This window comes from Dermacentor silvarum, chromosome 4, assembly GCF_013339745.2.
Source record: "Dermacentor silvarum isolate Dsil-2018 chromosome 4, BIME_Dsil_1.4, whole genome shotgun sequence".
NCBI lineage: Eukaryota > Metazoa > Arthropoda > Arachnida > Ixodida > Ixodidae > Dermacentor > Dermacentor silvarum.
In genome coordinates, this window is record NC_051157.2 from 141,459,387 (window position 1) to 141,482,786 (window position 23,400).

The 23,400-nt window shown below is 48.2% G+C and overlaps 1 protein-coding gene across 8 annotated transcripts in view; it reads right to left on the minus strand.

The window, feature by feature from the left end:
• Positions 1-23,400, minus strand: part of LOC119450690 (mediator of RNA polymerase II transcription subunit 25-like) — an 86,890-nt gene that overhangs the window by 48,854 nt on the left and 14,636 nt on the right. For 7 of the 8 annotated variants that reach the window (XM_037714215.2, XM_037714213.2, XM_049666136.1 and 4 more), the window contains exons 8-13: positions 23,167-23,358; positions 21,021-21,139; positions 17,849-17,930; positions 16,690-16,929; positions 9,438-9,838; positions 4,486-4,631 (exon numbers count right to left, since the gene is read on the minus strand). In XM_037714215.2, the coding sequence (XP_037570143.1) occupies positions 4,486-4,631; positions 9,438-9,838; positions 16,690-16,929; positions 17,849-17,930; positions 21,021-21,139; positions 23,167-23,358 (1,180 nt within the window). The remainder of the gene's footprint in view (positions 1-4,485; positions 4,632-9,437; positions 9,839-16,689; positions 16,930-17,848; positions 17,931-21,020; positions 21,140-23,166; positions 23,359-23,400) is intronic. The other variant, XM_037714205.2, reaches the window with a different exon arrangement.

Sequence of the window (23,400 nt, forward strand, 5' to 3'; positions counted from 1 at the left end):
CCCATGCATTTAAATCCCAAACCTTTAATTATTTTGATCCGAAAATGGACCTTCACCTGACAGTTTGACTTGACCATTCAGTGCTAGGAAGATTTTCATGCAATAACCGTAGCTTGCCATGTCTGATTATGGCATTTGAGATTCTAATGCACACCTTCTCTTTTTTATGAAAATTGGGCTGGAAATAGCTTCATGATCCATCAGCACAACAACCAGACAGACGAAAAAGAAGAGACGATCACAGGCACTTACAAAAGCTTGCACTATGCAATAGCTTGCAAATAGCTTGCACGGTGCAATTGGATACGAAATGAAAACCACCTTTGCGGCATTCATACGCTTTACCGCATAACACCAATGTACTTCGGCAAAGCTGACTTTAGGAAACCGACCATCATTGTGCTACACACATTAGACCTTTCCCCATTTTTTTGCTAAAACATTGAGTGCACATTTACTTTGTTTAGGAGCATTAATGAAATTTCTAAATTAGTTTTCTACTTTGGACACACAGAAAGTTGGTGCCGGTTTGATTCAGGGGCGTGTTATGTTTGGGCAAATACTGCCGAAAGTGGTGTGTGTTGGCATCTTTTTTTCTGCACCTTGCTTAATTCGACCCCTTGGATAATTGCATCCATTTTGTCGGTCCTGTCAAGGTCAAATTAACGGAAGTCGACTGCACAACTAGTCAGGTCGAGTATTTATAGCTTTTTTGTGGCCCCTCGGTCACCACTCCCATCAATTCCGAAGGACATTATGTTCCGATGTGCACTGAGCTGCCAAATTGGTGCTCAGTGATGCGAAGTGCACACATTCAAAGCGAAAACACTAAATACAGTCAAACATCGATATAACGAACACTGATATAACAAATAATCGCATATAACGAAGTAAATATAAAAACTTTCTCACCGATATCAATGTGTAATGAATGTATGCTTAAATGAAGGTATTTTCGTGTCAGATACGACTTCGTTATAAAGAGGTTAAACTGTACATCTGCCTGACCGAGGTGTAAGCCAAGTACAGTAAAACCTAGGTGATACGAATCTCGCGGGGTTGCTGAAATATTCGTATCACCCGAAATTCGTATCACCAAAACATACACAATATCAAGAAAAATGAATTTATTTTTACCAGAAAAGATTTCTAATAGTGGAAACCCATTGATACCTTCCTTGCTGCTGCATTTTCCCGGCTGCTACGTCGCGTTTTCGCGGTCTCGACCTAAATCCCATTGACTTACATGTATAGTCAAATCTCGATAATTCGAACTCGAAGGGGCCCAAAAATTTGCTCGAATTAAAAGAAGGACTTATTTTTGAAATATTCGTGCACCATAGCACGACATACGAACGGTGCGATTCGTGAAATATCGCGGCGCGCAAGCACATATCGAGCGAGGGCCACGAAACTGCCCGCGCTCGCTTCGCGATAACGGCAGCAAACGAAATTTCAGGGAGCGGGCGGTGCAGGCACGGCGAGAGAGAGATTGTGGTTGTGAAGAGGAAGAGGCGACACGGCGACGGGCGCGCGCGGGGACCGTCGCAGGTGAGGGAGGAGGGCGGTAGGGAAGCGGATTGGGCCTCGGCAACTCTATTGCTTCGGTGGCTCCCCTCGCCCTTCCTCTCAACACCCTTTCAGCCCCCTCACCTACGTCTGTCCCCGTGCGCGTCCGCCGCTCCCGCCAGCCCGGCGCCGCTTAGCCCGCTCCCTGAAGTTTCGGTTTCTGCCGTTGAAGCGAGCGTTGGCCGAACTGGGCCTCCGCCGTTGCTTCCTTCTGCGCTGCAGCCGCAGAGTTGGCTGAGACGTCGGCATGTAGACGCGTGTTCCAGTGCCACGCAGAAACGGCGACCTTGGCGTGACGCCGCGGTTTTTTCTTTTTTTCTCCGCGCGGCGTTGAGGTATCTCGCCTAAGCTTTTGCTCTCTGGCGGTGTTGGAGCAATGCCGGTCGGAGGCGCCGCCACGTGATTTGGCGCGCTGCTGAGAGCATTATCGGTGCGCGGTATGTTCGAATTAACCATCGCAAATGCTTTCGCAATCGAATAACCGGGCGTTCCCCGTGATACTTTGCCAATCTATACAGTAAAAGCTCGATGATACGAATCTCACGGGGTCACGAAAAATATTCGTATTAGCCGAAATTCGTATCATCGAAACACAATTAAAACTACTGTCGAATCTCGATAATTCGAACTCGAAGGGGCCCGAAAATTTGTTCGAATTAAAAGGACGTATTATTGAAGTATTCGTGCACCATAGCACGTTGCACGAACGGTGCGAGTCGTGAAATATCGCGGCGCGCAAGCGCATAGCAAGCGCGGGCCACGAAACTGCCCACGCCGGCTAACGGTCGCTTCCCGATAACGACAGAAAACGAAGCTTCAGGGAGCGAGCGGGCGGCGCCGGCACACGGGTGCGCGAGGAGACCGTCGAAGGTGAGGGAGGAGGGCGCGCCAGGGAGGCAGATTTGGCCGCGTCAACTCCGCCGCTTCGGTGGCTCCCCTCGCCCTCCCTCTCAACTCCCTCGTAGCTCTCTCACCTTCGACTGCGTGCGCACATCTCCGTGCGCGCCCGCCGCCGTGCTGGCGCCAGCTTATTTTAGCCGGCCCCTGAAGTTTCGTTTTCTGCCGTTATCGGGAAGCGAGCGTTTGCGGGCGTGGCAGTTTCGTTGGCCCGACTGTGCCTCCGCCGCTGCTTCCCTCTGCGCTGCTGCCGCAGCGTGCAAGGTCAACATGTGACTAGAAAATAGAGGAGAATGGTTCTCTGCCATTTTATCCGCTGGCTGAGACGTCGGCACTAGTGTGTGCCGGTTGTCTGGAACACTCTAGTCGGCACGTACACGCTTGTTCCGGCGCAATGCAGAAACGGCGACCTTGCAATTTGAGAGAGGGGGAAATTTCCGCCGCGGGTTATTTTTTTTTTTACCCCGTTCCTTCGCGCGCGGCATTGAGGGGTCTCTCCTGAGCTTTTGCTCTATGGCGGTGTCGGAGCAATGCCGGTCGGAGGCGCCGCCGCGTTATTTGGCGCGCTGCTAAGAGCATTGTCGGTGCGCGGTATGTTAGAAATAAGCGTGTTCGAATTAACGAGATTCGACTGTAGCTAAATTAAAGAGTCAGAGGTGCACTCACTCAGGCACATGTACGTAAAAAGCATTTATTTCTTGAAGCGCCACTGCTTCAAACTCTTCGAGCCCAGTCGCGGAGTCCGCGCTGTCCGGTGCCGCGCCTCCGCACCAAAAGAGGAGAGAAAGCGCGTGACTGCGCGCTGTTCTCTTTCGCGGCCGTCGGTGGGGCGGCGTTTATTCGTATCAACCGACGCAGGCTGAAAATCGATTCGTAACAACCGTTCTCTAGCACGTTGCAAAGTAATGGGGCTCGGCCGGGACCACAGAAAAATTCGTATCATCCGGAAATTCGTATTAGCCGTGATCGTATCATCGAGCTTTTACTGTAATGTACCGGCATGTTACGTTGTGTTTGAATGTGGCGGACACGTAAATTTATCGGTGCAGCCAGCTTGTACATAGCAACAAGTGACCGATGCGTTGCAACAAGCGACCGATGCGTTGCAACAAGCGACCGGCACGTTGCAGATACGACGCACCCGCGCGAGTGCCGTTACTGCCGTATCCTGAAAGCGATCTGCAACGTGCGCATATAGTGCGCGCCTGCGCGGACCTTATCGTCAAAATGATCTGCGATGTTGACGAAGTGTGCCTAGTGCCAGTAGCTTCGTATGCGCTGTGCCTTCGACGTTCAATTCGCGTTGAAGCGAGAGACAGCACAAAGGTCAATTCGCTCACTGCTGCTACTGCGTTTCCGTTGCTTCACCTTTCGGGCGAAACTACGGCTTTTTTTTCTCTCTCTCTTTTTTTTGCGGTCCCTTGAAAAACGTACCAATGGGACGTTTTCTTCTTGTCCAAATCGTCAACAATCGCCTTCTGAAAGGCGTATAAGTGCGCGCACGTGACCTTGGGGATGTTTTCGCACGCCACTGAACGCCTGAGCAAGTCGAGTGCAGGGAGCGTTTTGGCCGTCAGGGCTGCGCCGCGGTCGTCGTTGCAGCATTGGTCCTCGTCTAATTTCTCGCTAAGCATCGGCTAGGCTGTGATGTGGTCCGGTCCGCTCAACGTGGGGACCAATGAGAGATTGCGCAGCCGCGTGACGTAGTCTGTTGCTTGGCGGCTATGGATCCTGCCCAGATCCCGCTGTGCCGGCTTGTCTGTGCCGGTGGCCCCGCTGGCTCGGCCGCCGCCGCTGTTGCTCACGCGTTCGTATGATCTGTAGTGGCGCGGCAACACGTTCGGAACAGCCGATTTTTTTCGTATTGTGAGCAATGTATTTCGGCCGGGGAATGTTACGAATTCGTATCACACCGAAATTCGTACCAGCCGGGTTCGTATCACCGGGGTTTTACTGTAGTCGAGCAAAGGGCTGCATGCAGCTACCATTAAGAGAATGGAAGCAACGACGAGTACGCACACTTCAGGCTCGCCGTTGATGACGCTGGTGGAGACGCTGCACTGGAGAGTGTAGACATTGCGTTGGTTTCCCGGCATTTTGTCCTGGTACTCCACCTGGCCTTGCCACACCGTTCGCCGCTCCTTCAGGCCCACTCCAGGACCCGCCTGCACACACACACACAGCAGTGGACAGGTGAACCCACTCTGACCGATGAAAAATGATTGACACCTTTTGTTTATGATCATATGAAGCCAACAGATAATGAAGCAAAGGAAAGCATAGGGGAAATTATTTGTTGTTTTATTCGAGATATAGAAGTGATATGAAGACATGTTTGAATCCTCGAGTATACGAATACAAATCGAATAGTGAATGCTTGAATAATTGGATTCACAACTTGAATACCTACTATTTGATTTTTCGAATATTCGGTATATCCGGTGAAAGACCTAGTCTGGTTGGTGCCTTCATGCGTAGCAACCTTTTCACAGGTTCAGCAGTCAGCAGGGCCAATCAAAATGATAGTGCGATGCAGACAGAGGGAACGGTGACAAAAGTAGCATGTATTGCGGAAAGTGCGAAATCATGTGTGAAGATGCCAACTAGCTGCTGGAACACATGCAGATTGTAGTGGATATGTGTGTTCATATACACATACTCACACAGTTCAGAGCTTTCTGTCTACACGCGAGTTTAGTGCAAAGATGAATTTGGTCCACATGCCCACGCTATGGTTGCCCACAGACCCAAACACCGCTTAAGGGGGGATGCAGGGATGAGATCGCGAAAATCGCGAGAAAAATAGATTTTTAGAAATCATGCGTTTCGGTATCTGCTACGCCTAATCTACACTTTATCAAAATGGCCTGGCTGAAAATGCACTAACGTGCCTCAAAAAGATTAATTTGTCAGTGCGCAGGGCGAGAAAACAGCTTTAAATCGCGCAAAATCACTGCAGTTCACAGGAGCGATATCTCGTATTTCCCACCACCGAGCCATCTTGGTATCGTTCGAAAGCTCAAAGTTCCGCCATTCCACTTCTCAATTTGTCGGCCGTCGCCATCTTGTAAGAAATGCACAAACACAAAAGAAGCGTGGGTCTCATGGAGGTAGTCACACAGGCCCTTCGATGAAAGCGGGCCACGGATAGGCTGCCGTGCTGAAACGCGTCTCCCCATTGGTTGCTGCTGTGGCAGGGGGCAAGATGGCAACCACAGTTGCCTGCTTCGCAAATCACACCGACGTCTTCACTTGACACGCAGAATTCGGATTTCTGAAAGTGGTCAGGTTAGTGATGGATCGTCGCATGTTTGAGAAGAAATTTTGGACGAAGCAGACCTTCGGAATACGGAATCACAAGCCTCCTACGGTGAGAAAAATACGGCGATTAGCGGGAGAAGCGGAGGAGCACCCGATTGAACGTGCTGCGCTACCTTGCACCGTGGATTATGTGCCGTGCTATCTTGCACAGTGTGACTCCAGTAGCGAAACCGACAATCACCCTGTGCCATCCGCACCGATAACGCAATCGATGGAAGACGCGTCAACGAAGGCTCCAGCTCCTCGGCGTACGGATGCGCGAATCAGCCGAGATTGCAGCGATGCGGGTCGAACGTCACTGTCACCGACAAAGACGGTGTACTCAGTTTCGGATGCATTGTGCGACACCGACACGCCGCCTCCGAGCGAGCCCCAACCGTCGATGAGCTACAGTGTGATAACCGAAGATTTACCAGACAAATAGTCGCCCCAACGTCGCACCATTCAGACGCGCCTCGAGCTGCGTTTCGTGTCAGCGGTGACGGCAGAAGTGCGAGTATGCAGCGTTCATGACTTCCTTCGCGCGGTGTCCGCAGCTGAACGGAAGTTCAATTTGATGCACCAGCGAAGCTATGAAATTTTCAAAGCCCGCCAAAAAAAGGGGCAAAGGTGCAAGAAGATGCCTGACAGCAATGATGCCAAATATTACAGCCCTGATGCGTTCTATTAAATCTGCACTGCTTGAAAAACTTTGCAGCCCGTTTTCTCAATTGTATTTTTTCTTTGTCAGTCACCGTGCTCGTGGAAAGCATAGCACAGCAATGGCTGGACCGGTCTTGATCCAGTTTGTTTTGCTGTGATCCATAAACTGTGCTGTACTTTAAGACAGTCTTGACATGTTCCTTTATCTTTCCATTATTTTATTATTTCACCATAACTACATGGCTCTAGGCAGTGAAACACAGTCACATGCATGTCATGTTGAGCAAAAACTTATGAGGGCACTAAAAAAAAGATCTAACACTGTCTTGATGCAGAATAGACATTTGGGCAAACATAGAGTACAGTTAAACCTGGATATAACGAAATTGACAAATTCCCGAAAAACTTCGTTATAAAGAGGATTTCGTTATATGCAGGTTCGACACGAAAATTCGAAAAGGAAACGCTTACCGTATTTACTCGATTCTAACGCGCCCTCAATTGTAACGCGCACTCGATTTCCGTTTTCGTCGAAGCACTCATCCTTGGAATGTCACACCAGGTACCGGATGCGTGGACGCGTGTCGTTTCGCACAAGCGCGAGGCATCGGAAACGAAGAGCGAGCGTCACAAAGGCGTCGTAGCGTCGTATAGTGTTACAGTAGAACCTCGCTGTTACGTTCCCGGGGGCTGCGTTTTCCCGGCTGTTACGTCGTTTTCGGCCGCTCCCATAGAACCCAATGCATTGGTAACCCCGCTGATGCGTCGCAACTGTGGGACCGTTCCCAGCATCCTATGTTGCGAACTGCCACCCCGCACCTGCCAGAGCGGCCATTTTGACTTTTCATGTCGCTTGGCTTGGTGGCTTGATGATGGCATTGGTCGCCCAAAGTGCCGGGGGCGACAACTATGATGTATTTTCGGTTTCCGCCATAATAATTTTTAATTATGGGGTTTTACGTGCCAAAACCAGTTTTGATTATGAGGCACGCCGTAGTGGAGGGCTCCGGATAAATTTTGACCACCTGGGGTTCTTTAACGTGCACTACAACGCAAGCACACGGGCGTTTTCGCATTTCGCCCCCATCGAAATGCTGCCGCCGTGGCCGGGATTCGATCCCGCGACCTCGTGCTCAGCAGCCCAACACCATAGCCACTGAGCAACCTAGGCGGGGTTTGGTTTCCGCCAGCAAAAGTATGGCCCTTGAGATCCGTATTTGCTATATAAAGATGGTGTCTATGACGCGTTGTGGCACTAAAATTGGTTCTGGCTCATAGATACTCCGTATAAAGTCCAAGAGCGATAACCCAGTCGCCGCGCGCCGTATGCTGTATGTGCGAGTGAAAACGTGCGAGGGGAGCCGACGACCGCGTCTAGATCTCGCGCGCGCAAGAAAAGTAGGGAGGAAGCGCGCCTTCTTCCGTTCCGCTCAAGGGCACCGGCAAGGGAGTGAAGGGGGAGGGATAGCGGGCTGGCGTTGTACTGTACTCTGGCATCAACTGTGTACTGCTCGGCGGCGACTGGTCGTGCGGCCCGTATCTTGAAAGCGATCTGCATTGGGGCAGAGTCTAGACTCTAGCAGTGTAGGTGCGTCGGCGGCTCGTAGCTTTGTGCGTGCTGTGTGTTCTCGGTGCTCACTTTGCGTTGAAGCGATAGACAACAGCACGAAGGTCACTTCGCTCGCTTCTCCAGCGGTGCTTCCACACGCCGCCAGCGTTTGACAGCGCGTGTCCGCGCTCATCGAGTGTGATGTGTCACAGCGTGTACCAGCGCGTCGGCAACATCAGCTGGAAAAGGAGAGAGTGCTGGCTTGGTGGGCTAGGCCAGCTGCAGCAAGCGGCAGGATCAGGTTTGAATGCAGGGAGGGGGAAAGGTCACGCCCGCGGCAGCAAGATCGCCGGGTCGAGGGATGCAGGCCTGCCTAACACACGCACGCACACGTGCGCTCGCTTCGCATTCCGTCGCGGCGGAGAAGGTGCTTCTGGTTGCTGCTCGCGCAAAAATGACAAAATTTGGGGCGAAGTCTCTAGGTTGTCGGAGGGGAAAATTCGTTATATCGAGGGGTTCTCCCGCAGCCACTTCGTTATGTAGAGGTCTCAAATGTGCTTCTATGGAGTAACGGCGGGGAATAGAAAAACTTCGTTATATCCAGGAATTCGTTATATGGAGGTTCGTTATAAGCAGGTTTAACTGTATTACCGGTTCCCTACCATGTTTCGTTACTGTGCCAGGCTTTCCATGAGCAAGGAACTTGTAAATTCTTATAAAACAAGAACTAATGAAGATATCTTCATGAAATTTTAGATTTGTCTATTTATTGCAATGCATAGTGTGTGTACCAAATTTCAGCCCTTCTGCCGAGAAACAAAAAAGTTATGTCTCATCACCTCCTCCCCTCTTAAACAGTCAACAAGCCATTACGCCTAATTTGCGCTGCTTCGTCGGGTGTTGGCAACTAAAGTAATGGTTTGGTGCAGATTCGAAGCAGATCTATTCGCAGCAGCTGCACAGTACCAGGAAAGCTGACAAACGACCTCACCAACAAAAGTGACCAAGATGACACTAACATTGTTCATGGCTGCCATCTTTGTGACACTGTACAGTGACCTCTTGTTTCTAACACCGTTCATAAAAGCACATCAGTCTCTTTTTGTAGCTTCAAGCAACGCGTCACATGATCAGCTTTAGATTTACACAGTGGGCACGAGACTGTCATGTGACTAGTGCACTGACCACCTGGCTGCAGACATCTGCATGGACAGCAGATGGACACAGAGAGGGGGGTGCCTCACGAAAATTTAACGTGGCTCTCCTGATTTCAGAGCCTAACACAGGGGGCAAATGAGGCTGAATCTAACAATGAAAAGGCACCATTGGTGCAGCCGTGGTTGACCTGCGCATCGAGCGATGTGATATGCAGTCCATGCTTTCCTATGTCATGCAGACTGATCTCCACTCTGCAGTTACGTGGGTGTCTGTGATTCATGTGTGTGTGTGCTTTACTCACCCCGGGCGGTGGCTGCTGTGCCTGCTGCTGCTGAGGTTGCATGCCCTGAGTGGGTCCACCCCCTCCCATCATGGGTGGCCCCTGAGGTGGCTGTTGCGGAGGGCCCTTGGGCGGCTGTTGTTGTTGTTGCTGCTGCTGTTGCTGTTGAGGCTGTTGCTGTGGCTGCTGCTGGGAAAGCGGCGGTCCGGGTGAGAAGTGGCCCCCTGGGGGCCCTCCCTGGGGCATCTGGCTCAGCTGTGCGGCCAGGGTGCTGGGTGGAGGGCCAGTCGGTCCTGTTGGGGGCATCCCCTGCTGGGGCACCGGTGCACCACCCCCGACCATGGGGTTGCCTCCCGGTCCTACCACGCCAGGAGAGGCACCTCCTGGCGGCACGCCCATTCGCATGGAGGGCCCCCTGAAGCCTGCAGGGCAAAAATAGGCAACAATGAATGAATGAGTGTGCAAGGTCATATACTGAATGAATCATTACATTTTCACCTGTGCACTACTACGAAGAAAAGAAAATGCTGTTTGAAGTGGCATTGATGCTTATAGAATGCTTTGGCATAAAATATGATGTCGTCAGGTACACCGGAGTCATTGAATTTTTATGCGCAAGAAATTTGTCCATATGTTGCAGCAGTGCGAGTGGGAGCAAGGTGCAGGCAAGGACTGTCGTTCCTCCTCCACTCCATGCTTATGATAAGTGATGATTCAATTCAAAAAATAACACCAATTAATGAACAATTTATTTCTCCAGAACTGATGCATTTTTGATGGGAAAGAGTAACAAAACACTAACAAGCTGTTTTTCTGTTTCTCGCCCACAGAAACAATGTGCTGGTTTCCAAGGAGAGAGAGAAAAGTTATGGCAGAACTCATCTCACGATGACTCTCGGTGGTAATGCGACTAGCATTCGAACAATGCTAGTCGATACAATAGATTGCCTAAGCTGAGTTCATTTAACAACTGTAGTGGCCATTCTGAGCCTACCGTTGCTTTGGATTTATGTGACATAATCCTGTATCCTCCCACGTTGCTATGGCACTCTCTTTTCAAGATTACAGATGAGCACGGCGGTGACTGTATGATGCCTACGGCATGACAAGAATGGAACGAGGAAGAAGGAATAATGTCGTTGGAACGACAAAGGTGTATGACGACAATGGCATGAGTACAAAGGGATGACAATTCTTAAATGATGACGATGGTGTAAGATTGACAGCGTGACTCAGGACAATGGAATGACGAGGAGCCAACAATGGCATGAAAACGAAGGTATGACAGTGACAACAATGGTGTGACAATGGATGCATGATAGAGACTATGACGAAGATGGCATGACGATGGCGGCATAATCACAATTGAAAGGTGACAGCGTAATTACCACAGAATGACGTAGAAGGAATGACGTCATAGGGGTGACGTCACTGAAGGGATGACGATGGTAATACAAGAGTGTGACGGTGACGACAGGACAATGGTACGATGACGACTGTGCAACAATAATGGTGTGACGACGATGGCACGATGATTTGGATGCCGAAGTTAGAATGGTGGCGATGGAACGGTCACGACGGTATCACGAAGATGGCGACAACAAATGCATGACGACCACTGTATGAGAATGACGCAATTTCGACGATGATATGACAACGGCATGAAGACAACAGGATGGCGACAAGTGTATGACGACAATGGCATGACGACGACTGTATCATGAAGCCTGTAGGAAAACTATGGCTTGAGGACAACGGTGTGACGCCAATGGCATGACGTGAGTCGTATGACGAAGCTGGAGTAACGACGATTGCACGACTACAATGGCATGACGATATGACAACAGATGCATGATAGCGACTGTCTAATGGCGACGCAGTGATGAAGATGACATAACCAAGGTGGATAATCCCAATTGCTTTACGACAGCATAATTACAATAGAATGGCGAAGAAAGGTCGATGTTGATGGAACGACGAAGGCTATACGACGACGACAGCATGACGACAAGCAGATAACTTTACTGAAGTGATGACGACGACGTGACGAGTCGGATGACAAGGTTAGAACGAGGACAATTGAACGACCACAACGACACCAGGACGACAGTATGACAAAGAATGCATGACGACGACTGTGCGATGATGACACAATGACGATGATGGCTTGAGAACGGTATGAGGACAATCAGATGATGATGAGTGTATGACGACGATGGCGACTGTATCACAAAGCCTGTATGACGATGTCAGATGGCACAATGACGACAGTATGGTGAAAGTCGAATGTCTAAGCTGGAGTGATTACATTGGAATGATCACGGTCGCATCACGACGGCGGTGTGCCAACAAATGCACGACGACTGTATGACGACGATGGCGTGACAGCGACGGCATGACAACGGTCGGTCATACAGCTGGTATGACAGCCATGCAACAACCATGACAGCATCATGACCACAGAGCACACTTAGTGAACCAAGCTATAAGACAACTTAGGCCACTGTGTTGGCATAGAAAGTGTGACAATGACGACAGGACGAGGGTCAGATCATGAAGTTGGAATGAAGACGGTGGAACGACCACGATGGACACATGACCACAAACACATACCTGCGACCAAAGCTGGTAGAAAACTTCGGCCACTGAGTTGGCGCAAATGGCTAGGTAGATGGATACATAGATAGGTTCAAAACGGCTGAAGTAGGCAAAGAATGCTAATCGCATTAAAAGTGGCTTTCATGTCAGCTGTTGCATGGCAATCTCGGAGTAGCGTGTGGTGTGACATGGATCAATGGTGTAAGCTTCATCACAGTTTTGACAAAATTGTGACTTCCACATGTCACGTGGCATCAATATGAACGAATCTGCAAGCTTTTGGTGCATTTGTTCGAACACTGCCTACACAAATCTCTTTTCATCTAGAATTCAGTTGCCTCATATGCTACTGTACCAGATATGCAATCTTAAAAGAGGACTCGGACCATGTCATTTGATTTGCAGATGCTTTAGACATTCAAGCACAATGTTAAAGAACATTTTGAACATAGTTCTTGAATTCAATCATTTCAAGCACCCCGAAGAAAAAAATCACTTAAAATGTGTCTAAAAAAATGTGGAATTACTTTGACCAGTGAAATTCTACTAGTGGAGCTCGAATTAAATCACAAAGGCTATTTGCAAAATATTCTAGACATTGAACATTCACACGTTGCTAGTGCTCCCTATTATACATAAGTGATACAAAATCTTTATATCTTGTTTTGCAGTGATGAATACAGTCGCCGACGGATTTTTTTGGACTCCAAAAAATTTTGACTTGTTGGATAGTCCGGACTTCATAAATGCACTGTCAGGGTTCCTATAGAGCTAATGCATTTTCCCAACCGATTTTTCGGACGAAATTAGGGCCCCGAAGTTAGATTTTCCGGACTAAATCACCCATTTCGAGCCATTTCGAACGATCATGGAGGCCACCATGACGGATTTTCCGCTGGCTTGGCTTCCAGTGGCCCGCTCTATAGCCTCCAAGATTGGGAGGCGCAAGCTATCAATAGAGAGCGCGCGGCATTTTCTAGTCTTGGAGGCCATGCCTGCTCTTCCTTAGCTGACGAAACGCTCCTGGGGATGGCACTTCTTTTTTCTTTTTTCGGTCAGCATTATTGTCATAATCACTTAATGCGGGATCATATTTTTTTTATATGCTATAAAGTTTCGGTTGCTATAAGTATTTTGCACATGGTGTGTCCACAGAGCAGGTGTGTCTCAGAGACGTTGTCGCATCTTTGCGCGTGTTTGGGTGGCTTTTTATTTGTGTGATCGGCGCCACCTGCTGTGCCTGAGTGAGAAGAGCCAAGTGGTGCGAAGTAACGGGACTCGTTTCTTCGATCTTATGGCAATCTCCGCCAACGGAGATCACCAACACAGTGACGCTCTTGTCGACTTTGTACAGAGACGACATCAGTCTTGCACCAATCCAAGCAAATCTGATCACCTCTAAGCGTAGTATGAGGCAAGGCATTATTAAATATTTTTTTAATGTGCCTCTAAGCCTAATAAATATATATATTTATTGGGGGAGCGAACGAGTTTTTCGGACTGTTTGATTTTTGGTCCCGGCGAGGTCCCCAAAATCGGTCGGCGACTGTATGAAGTGTTAACCTGCACAACTTCAACCCATCCTGCTGGCCTTCAGTCAGTAATCATTCAGAACTCATGAACTTTTTATTAACAACTCAACAAAGCCATTTTTTGTACTTGCTGCTCTGTTTACCATGCTTCTCCACAATAATAACATTTCTAATGAGCGCTGCATAAATAGGAGGAGCTCCAGGCATTAGGAGAGTGCAAATATTAATTCTTGAGACCAAATCGAATATGCACTGAATAGCGTCAGAAGCGAACGGAATAAAATACTGCATACTTTTTGAGCAATGAACAGCTGTTTTCACCATTAATATAAAACGATGTTCACATCCTAGTATTAATTATGCTCGCAACTTTCTGTCAATGCATTGCACATTGACAGAAAGCGGATATACTACACAGTGGGAGCAAATGTGTAGTTTATCCGCATACCTAGGACTATTGGAAGAGTGCAAATGATTGTTGTATAGCCGGCCAACTCCGGCTTCCTGAGTGATGCACGCTGCTTTTCTACTGAACTTCTCATGTTTCATGCCTACTATGGCCACGGGGTTGAAATTTATCCTACTTTTGCTCCAATATTATGTTTCATTTAGCATAGCTGACGATTATGAAATATTCAAACACTATTAGAAAAATCATTGTATTTGCAAATAGTGACTATCCGATTCGATGACCTATTCAATTCGTTATTAGAAAGTTTTGAATATTCGCACACCTACTAGGCATGTGTGACTTTTTCAGCTAAACAACTGGTGAGCACCGTGTGTTTGCTAACAATTATAAGAGATGGCGCCACCATTTCGTTGCAGCGAAATGAAGGTTTTTTTAGTGGTGTCACTGCAGACGACACCAAATTGAGATTTATTCTGAACAAAACATGCAAGTAATCCGTGCAAACGTGGCATTAAACTGAACCCACTGCAAAATGCTGTATCTATACGAACTGTCGGTGAAAATAGACAGTTTTAGTTTAGTGTGGTTACCGGAATAGCGGGCGTACCGGAATAGCGGGATCGAAATGCGCATGCGCAGAACGCTAAACGAGCTGTACCGTTTACCGTGCGCACGCTATTTCTCAGAGTTAACGTTACCGTGTTAGCGTGTTTACGTAGTGTACGTAAAACATGGCGGCGGTCCCGGCCGCCCGCTTCGAACTGAATTTGGAGTTGCTGTTGAATAATTCACTTCGTTGGTAGGAAATGACTGCGTAAATGGCTTTCGCTTACCTTCAGGCAGGATCGACAATATGTTTTTATGGATAATTTAGCGGAGTTTTCGAGATCGCTTCTTGTTTCGAACGCGCCTAAGCCTAACGAAAGAAATTTTCTCCGAGATGTGAGCGCCACCTGTCGATAATGTCGGGAGATAGGCGTGACGACGGCATATGGCCTCTGAGATGGGAGGATTTCGGAGGCTATGGTAGACAGCTTGTACTGCTTGTCTGTTTCGTTGCAGATCGACGGACATGGGAAGTAAAAATACAACGCGCTCCTGGCTTCCATTGCGCTACCTCTCGCACTTTCCAGACGCACACACACATGGACTTAGGTGCCCTATGTATGAGAAATTCAAAGCGCAATGGAATAGCGTCCCGCACGTAAACTACGCTATCACGCTATACTAAAACTCTCTTTCTGCAAAGTTCGTTTGCGGAACGGTAACGCTATTTCCCGTAACCCCGCTATTATGCTAACGCTAAACTAAAGCTGTCTAATGAGCAAGCGGTTTAGCTCAACGGTTCATGTATACATGGCTCTCCTATTTCACACTCGGTACTGTCCCTCTCAGTGGTACCATGTCTTTATCATTTCATATGTGCAATATCTGCACACGATCTGCAGTAAAATCTACATGCGCAGTAAATATAGCACATTGCAGACGAGGTCAAGAAGCAACAAGACACACTAGCAGGATCCCACTGCGAAACATGCCGAATTAATCATGCCCAAGCATACCCTGCGACTGATGCATGAGGCTATACACATACATCGGCAGAACCAGCTTTAAAAAATTATGCAGATCCAAATAGTTAGTGCCGGTTTCACGATATGTTGGAACCTATGTCAAGCAAAGCTTTAGGGGAGCGGTTAGGAACCTTGTACAACTAAATGCAATGCGAACAATTGTGTTTATTTTCATTCCATGCAACGTTTAACCTCATACAACATTTATGCGTATGCACCGCACATGCTACAACTTCGTTCTCATGCAATGTCCATGTTAATGCACTACACCGCTCACAAGCTCTGCCAAAATGCAAACAGCAGTCCTGTTTGCATTCGCAGTCCACACGAATGCACACTGAGCGGTTGACACAGTTGTGTCACAAGGATGAAGGTGATGCTTGATGCTTGTCGATGAAAGAATGGTATGAAAACAATGCACTTACGATGATGGCATGACGACATTGGAATCGCTACGACAGAATGACAATATAATGACTGGCACGACAATGGCATGCTGATGGTATGACAACAATGGGATGCAGCCGTTGGAGTGACGATGGTATGAAGACGACGGAAGGGCGATAACGAGATGATGACGCTGGAATGACCATGATGGTATGTTGATGACGGCATGACAATGAAATGACAATGCTGAAATTATGCCGATGACATGGTGACAAAGGGGGTGACGAAGCTGGAATGATGACAAAATAACGACAATGGTGTGATGACAAAGGCATGACGACATTGAAATCACTCTGACACAATGATGAAGATAGAACGACCAGGACAGCATGACGGCGATGGCTTGACGATGGTGGTATAATGGCAACAATAAGACAACATAGTAACGATGACAGAGTAAATATGGCGGAAGCACGACGACATGTCAACGAAGGAATGATCACATTGGCATGAAGGCGATCAAATGATGACAGGATGACGATGATGGCACGACAACGACGCAGTGTTGGTATCAGAGCTCACATCCACGCTTACATTTATCGCCTGCCGTTCTGGGCTCTCTCGGTTTGCACTATATCCGGTACAGGCGAATTGTGCAAGACAATGGCCACCAGCACCAAGCAGACCAGCACCCAGCAGGCAGTACCCGGAAAGTGAGGGGAAGAGGCAAAGAAAGCTTCGCATTAAAAGACCAGAGTGTGACCCCCCCTCACCTGTCTGCATCTGAGGTCCTGTAGCACAGCTGACAGGTGTCGGGTGTGTGGGCCGCATCTGCTGTGGGGGTCCGCTGGCCATCGGGGCATTGGACAGCTGGCTAGCCAGCAGGGGCATGCTAGTCTGCGTCGGGGGTGGAGGGGTGGACACTGGTGGACCACCCGACACCACCGGTGACACCACGCCCTGCGGCGGCTGCTGGTTCCAGGGCAGACGCACGCTCCCCGCTGCACCTCCTGCTTGGGAATGATGCAAACGAGAAACATCTGTGGCAACACTTGCAGCCAGAACAACACAGCTGTGGTGGTGCACCAGTGTTGGCAGTCGACAAAGATCGTCTAAGCACTGGCGAGGGCAAAGTTTACAGGGTGTGCAGGTGAGGACAATGAGGACAGACAGTCTCTAGTTTTTATGCCTTGTGCACTGCATCCAGGTAATCCATAGAGTGAAAACGAAGCGATGCGCAAGGCAGAGAAGCCAGAGACTGTCTTCACTGTTGCCCTCGAAACTTTGCCCTCACCAGGGCTCAGGTTATTTCTGTTGCTGGCAGCACTGGGGCACCACCACACAACAAACACTGAACCAGCCGTGCTCGTTCAGGCTCGAATGCTTCAATCCGAACACTAAAGACTAAAGAAGTTAACAGTCACAGAGCACAAGGACAGCACCGGTGGAGTTGAAGCGCTGTTTTACAGTTGAGGGTGCTCATCCGACGTCTCTGTTCATAGCACAGTGCAAACTTGATTGATTAATAGAGTTCAAGTTCTAAAGCAATGCAGGATCTATGAGAGACGCTGCAGTAGAGGGCTCCAAATTTATTTCAGTGACCTAGGGTTACTTAACGCACATCCAAACAATACATAAGTATTTTTCTTTGGAATCGACAATTACCATAAGATTATCTCCCAATTTGTGGGAGACACAATGTTATATGAATGCTCTGGTTCAAGAATGCTCAGAACTAGTAGTTACTATTATAATTGTAAGCCCAATAAAACATCCCTTTAGTTTTGATGCAACTCTGTAGGCTGATGAAGGCTGCAATTAGAATTCCCAATAAAACAAACACTCAGCATTGCCTCAAGTGGTCTAAGACCAGATGGGGCCACGCAAATTAATATGATAGCCAAGAGAGCACTTGTGAATGGTGGTGCTCACCAATGGTGACTGGTGATCGATTCTGGGTGGTCCGGTTCATTGCGTCAGGGATGGACCGCAGTGTGACATTAGGTGGGTTGGGCTGCGTGGAGCGGGGGTACGGTAAAAAAAAATTATTATGCAGATCCGACTGTACATATTGGAATCTGTGTGAAGCAAAGTTATTGTGAACCAGTTCTCTTGCATGTATTACACATGCTAATCACACCTAACACACATGCTAATCAACCCAAAATATACAAATAAGCAGATTTGGTCTGAAAAAGAGGCTTTGCCTTAATGAATAAGATGAATAATACTACACCTGAACCTCATTATAACGAAACAGGATATAAGAAAATAATGAACATAATGAGGTAAATGCAATTCCCTTTGAAATCTCCATAGCGATCTTTGTATTTAAACCTCCATTTAATAAAGTATCATTGTCCTGCCAACGAATATAAGGAACTAGATTTGTCTTCCAAACCAAGAAATATCGGCTGTTGCGCGCTGAGTATAATGCCATTTGCAAGGCTCAACACTGGCTCCGGCGTGGAAGTCCAAAATTCCCACACCTAATATGCCGTTGAGCCACACGGTCTTTCTCATTGCCATGCACAGCCACATGCATGGTGCCTGCGCAATACAGCAGCTCACCGTTGCCATCACACTTATCCTCACTGCCATGAAGGTAGTGTAACTAACTCAATGCTCACAGCGACGCCAAGCCACCCTAACGGTGCGCTGCGCAGGCGGGCGAAGCTAGACAGGACCTCCAAGATTGCAATTATAGAGGCCACGCCTAGCTACGCCAGCCTGCATAGTGCGCTGCAGTGACAGAGAGATGTGCAATGGCGATGGTGAGCTGCGGCTTGCACTGGTTGTATGCGCAGTGTTGTGAAAGACCACTGCGGCATGCCACGCAGGCTGATGCAGCTAGGTGTGATCTGGGAGATTGCACTGGTGCAATCTCGAAGGCCGTGAGCCGGCAAAGCCAAGACGGCGTGCTCACACAGTGGGGCTGCTGGGCCACGTGAGAGCGGCGGATCAGCTGCGCAGTAGGCGCGCCGTATTGTGTGCCATGCGCTGCTCCGCCATGACTGACTTCGTTCACATCGCAGTGTACTAGCTGTTCTCTTCAACTACATTGGCGGTTTCCCAACAATATGAATGAGCCAAGTGAAAAGCAGTAGCGAAAGACCATCACATTTGTAACCGAACGCAGCTATCGTAAAGGCTGTCACATCAGGTGCTAATACGTCACGTATTGCACACAATGAAGATTCTTTTGCTGATGTTTCACTAAAATTTCATCGCATTCGTGACCTCATGGCGATTTGGTGGGCTGCGAGGCCGTCCTCTTTGCACGTTTAAAGTTGTTCGCACCACTGGGCATATACTGCAGTAAAGGGCAATAATAGATAAAACAATGTTCGAACCCACTTACAACTATCCCAGATATAACAATCTATCGGTTATAACGACCACATTTCAGTGCATTTACGATTTTCCGACCATGCCTATTGAAACTGCTTCCAGATACAACGAAATTTTTAAAAATCACCGTACTGTTACAACGAACACTTCGAACCCGGTCACAGTATAAAGAGCGTGCATGAGATGAGCCAAAGCACGAAAGCACAACCAAACTGGGTGCACGGCAGCGCGCGTCTAACTCCAGTCCAACCGCGACAATGGTACGGCATTCGGGATGAGCGAGCAACCACTGCGCACGAATTTCAGAAGCCGCGAAGAAGGTCCCGTGCTTTCAAGGCACGTCTCCAGGAAGGAGGCGTACACAATCTAAAGCATAAACAGCATGGTGCGGGCCGTGCACTGGCATGTGCACCGGTGCGATATCAAATGCCACATTGATGTCACTCTCGTTCTTGCGCAATTTTTCATGCGGCACCACGTGCATTACTCCTGTTTTAACAATCAGGAACAACTATTTATGCCCTTCCATCATGCGAACAACGACCGCTCAAGCGTTCCTGTCGACGCAACCCAAGTCGGCAACAATGCTGCACCACGCGCTGCCGCCACACAATGTCGTAAATGCTCGGTGGTTACTATGCCGTTATCAGGAGATCCCAATTCAGCGGTGCTTCGTTTGCGCACTGCCGATTGCTGTTAAATTTTGACTTCCGAACATAATTTTTTTTCACCTGAAGTGACATAGATAACGTCATTTTACGGCTCGTGTGGCTGACGCGCAGTCGTAATGCCGAGACTACGATGCCCAAGACCTTTGCAGAATGGCGGCATGCCACAGTATAGTTTCCAATGTTTACGCCCCCGGCCAACTAGAACACTCCTCTCTCTTGTGCAGAATACAGTCATGTCCCGCTGGTAATAAATATATCACAAGCTCTCGAATCAAAAATGGGGGCCTGTGCTTGCAGTTTCGAAATGTACAATGCCCGCCTTTTGTTCTTTAGAAGGATGTTTCAAACGGAAGGTTGCATCTAGGTGCGGGAATACACCGGGAACAAAAATGACACTGAAAATCGGATTTTCCAACCAAAGTGCTGCCAAATTGTAAATGCTGATGCCAGCTTCAATGTGGTCAACTTTTGAGCGTTTCAAGGACGAGTCCATACATAACAACTACGGATATAACGGTCATTTTTCGTGGAACTATTGAGCTCGTTATAAATGGGTTCGACTGTAACGAATATAACAAAGTAATTTCAGCTCCCCCTTCAACTTTATTATGCCTAGGTTCGATTGAATAAACCTTAAGCATGACCGATTCGCATTAAAAAAACATGATTGTGATGATAAGGGATGTAAACCACAAACTAAAATGCACGGGTCTCATGCTCGGGGGCACAATCTTAAGACAGCTAGCTCGCATGCATCATCTGTTTCCGGCAATCAAAAATGAGATACAGCTCAAATGAGCCAAGTTTGCCGATGCTAGTAAAGATTGCCAAGATCAGTTGTCAGTCAGCAACTGTCATGTGTGATTCTTGCGTGCCTTTTCACCTCTTTCTCACTGTTTCAAAAATAAACGTTTACCAACTTTGCCAAGACGAGCACAGCTCGTGCTTGGCAGTCACAGAGCTTAGGAATCTTTGCAAGCCACTATAATGCACAAGCATGAACCATAGCTGTTCTGCTGACGGGGAGGAACGGAGGAGAGGGAGGGGGGGGAGAGAGGGTATGACAAGGTCAGAGTACGTACCTGGTTGATGGCTGCCAGGTGCGGAGCAGGTGGGGTTGGAATGCCCTGCCGAGCGCCCTGGTTCTGGAATTGCAGCTGCGGCTGCTGGGGGGAGCCACCCATGGTGCTCATGGGTGAAGCTGTTGGTGCCCCACGGGAAGAGACGGAGAACATGACAAGTGATGAGAACCGGTGACAGCTTTCTGGCGCACTGCTCCCTCTAGGTACAGTGGAGTCTCGTTATAATGAAGTTGCTTCAAACATGAAAATCCCTACGTTATATTTGACATTCATTATAAGCGTACACAAGTAGACATATTGGCAGAAAAATTCACTGATCCAGCCTATGCAAAAGAATGCATTCCAAGCTGATAGACCTTGCGAACTTGCCAGCTACAATTCATGAAGTGCAATATGTGCTATAAAGTAATGAGGTAGAAACTTCGTTTGTGAAAATTTGCTAATAAAACAATTATGCATTTCAATTTCTCATGCGAGTAATAGTCTGCCTCTTCCAAGTAATCCAGCTCAAGGGCTAGAATCATGCTATCTGGCCCAGGTGATTTTTAAAGAAGCCTTTGTAGTTTACACAGCACTGATCCTGTAAATAAAGACGTCAAAGCTAGCATTATGGGTTCATGTGTCTGTGTTGCCCTAGAGCCCCACATCGGATGTACTACACCAAAGCCCTCTATATGACATACCAGCAAGCCCAACGTGCACCCATAGCAGAGTTCAGATTTGCTATTTGTACTACCATATTTACTCGAATACAGGTCGAATCTTAATTTAGGTTGACCGCTATATATTGAACTCGTTGAGAAAAAAAATATTTGAATATAGCTCGCCGAATATTTTTCTACAAATTCGAAGAACTCTGAACATGACACACCTTTACTTGTGATAAGCTCGGCTACTAAATCTCGCTAGTCGAAGTTACAAGCTGCATCCTCGTCGGAACTGCCAGAGAAGTAATCATCAATGGATACTTCGCAGGCGTCCTAGGCACCCTAGACAACATCATCATCGGTGCCGTCGAATGCATTGGATATGCAGCAATTCTCAAAGCCAGTCTGAAAAATCTCCAGGCTGACTGGCTTAATGGCATGCATGACGAAGGAACTCCCTTACCTCGGTACTACTGCTAGCTTTGTTCACTAATATAGTTGAGATTGTTCACAAATATAGGTTGATAAGACATTTTAAGTAAAATTTCCAGAAGAAAAAAACAAAACAAAAAGTCGACTTATATTCAAATAAACACACAGTAGTCGACATGACCAACATGTAGCTGTACTGTTTTACTGACTTCATGTAAAGACTGGGCTGAAACGTTTTGCAAGCGAAGCTTGTATACGCTAGCCTGCGGCAGCGATGTAACGCTAAAAAAACCAGCTATTCTCAGAGCTGCACAGGTGGTCGGCACGCGCTCTTGTCACTGCTCCCACATTCGTCGTCGTCTGCTTCCACAGCTGGCTGCATAGCCACTAATCGTTCCAGCGTAGAATTTTCCTTCTGTAGTTGTAATGGGGAGGCCGCGTTTACGGAGGTATGAGCCATTGCTTAAGGGGGTATGAGCCATTCATTGTCTTACGTGATGGACAGATTTAATTTTGAAGAAATTTCATAGAAATCCATTCGGAGCAAACGCACTAGGGAAAGGGCTCGTCGTCGACGTGCCGATTTTAGCGTGAGGGTTGCCGAAGCACAGGCAAAACGACAGCAAAGAGCCGCGGACCTGGAGTTTGAGGGAGCTGCGATGTTGAGGCCAAACTTCAGCATCGTCTAGCCCTCCAGGAAACCGACAACGGTGGTGCATGCCTCGGCAATGCTAGCGCCAACTTCCCCGGTGCGATGGCCAAGTTGCAGAGGAAGTTTCTCAACCGGAACTTTGGAGTCAGCTGCAGTGAGTGCGACTGGTTGCGGTTCGAGCACAACGCGGTACTTGTCAGTGCAATTCGTTCGGAGGAACACCGAAGAAACACACGACAAGCTTTGCTTACCCCCCTTTCCTCGACAGAGAAAGGGCTACTATTTTTTTTTTGGCACCTGCATCCTGCAGACTTTTGATGCTGATTGAGCACAATTATTAATAAAACACCTGGACTAAACACAAAGGCTAAAAGGTGGCTGCAAAACAGGAGACAAAAACAAATCTGCAGCTAACCCTGTGAGGTGGGCTGCTTGAACATCTTGGCCTCCCGAGGGTTCGGGGGTGAACCACCAGCAGGCCGCTTCTGCCCGACGCCAGCGGGTGTGGTTGCAGGGCTCCGGGGGTTGAGGGGTGTCACGGGCGACGGGGACGGTGTCGGCTCCACCTTTACTTCGGACACCGCGATGGGGGGACTCACCGGTCGCTCTACGTACCAAACAGATGAGAATCACATTACAAATGAACAAA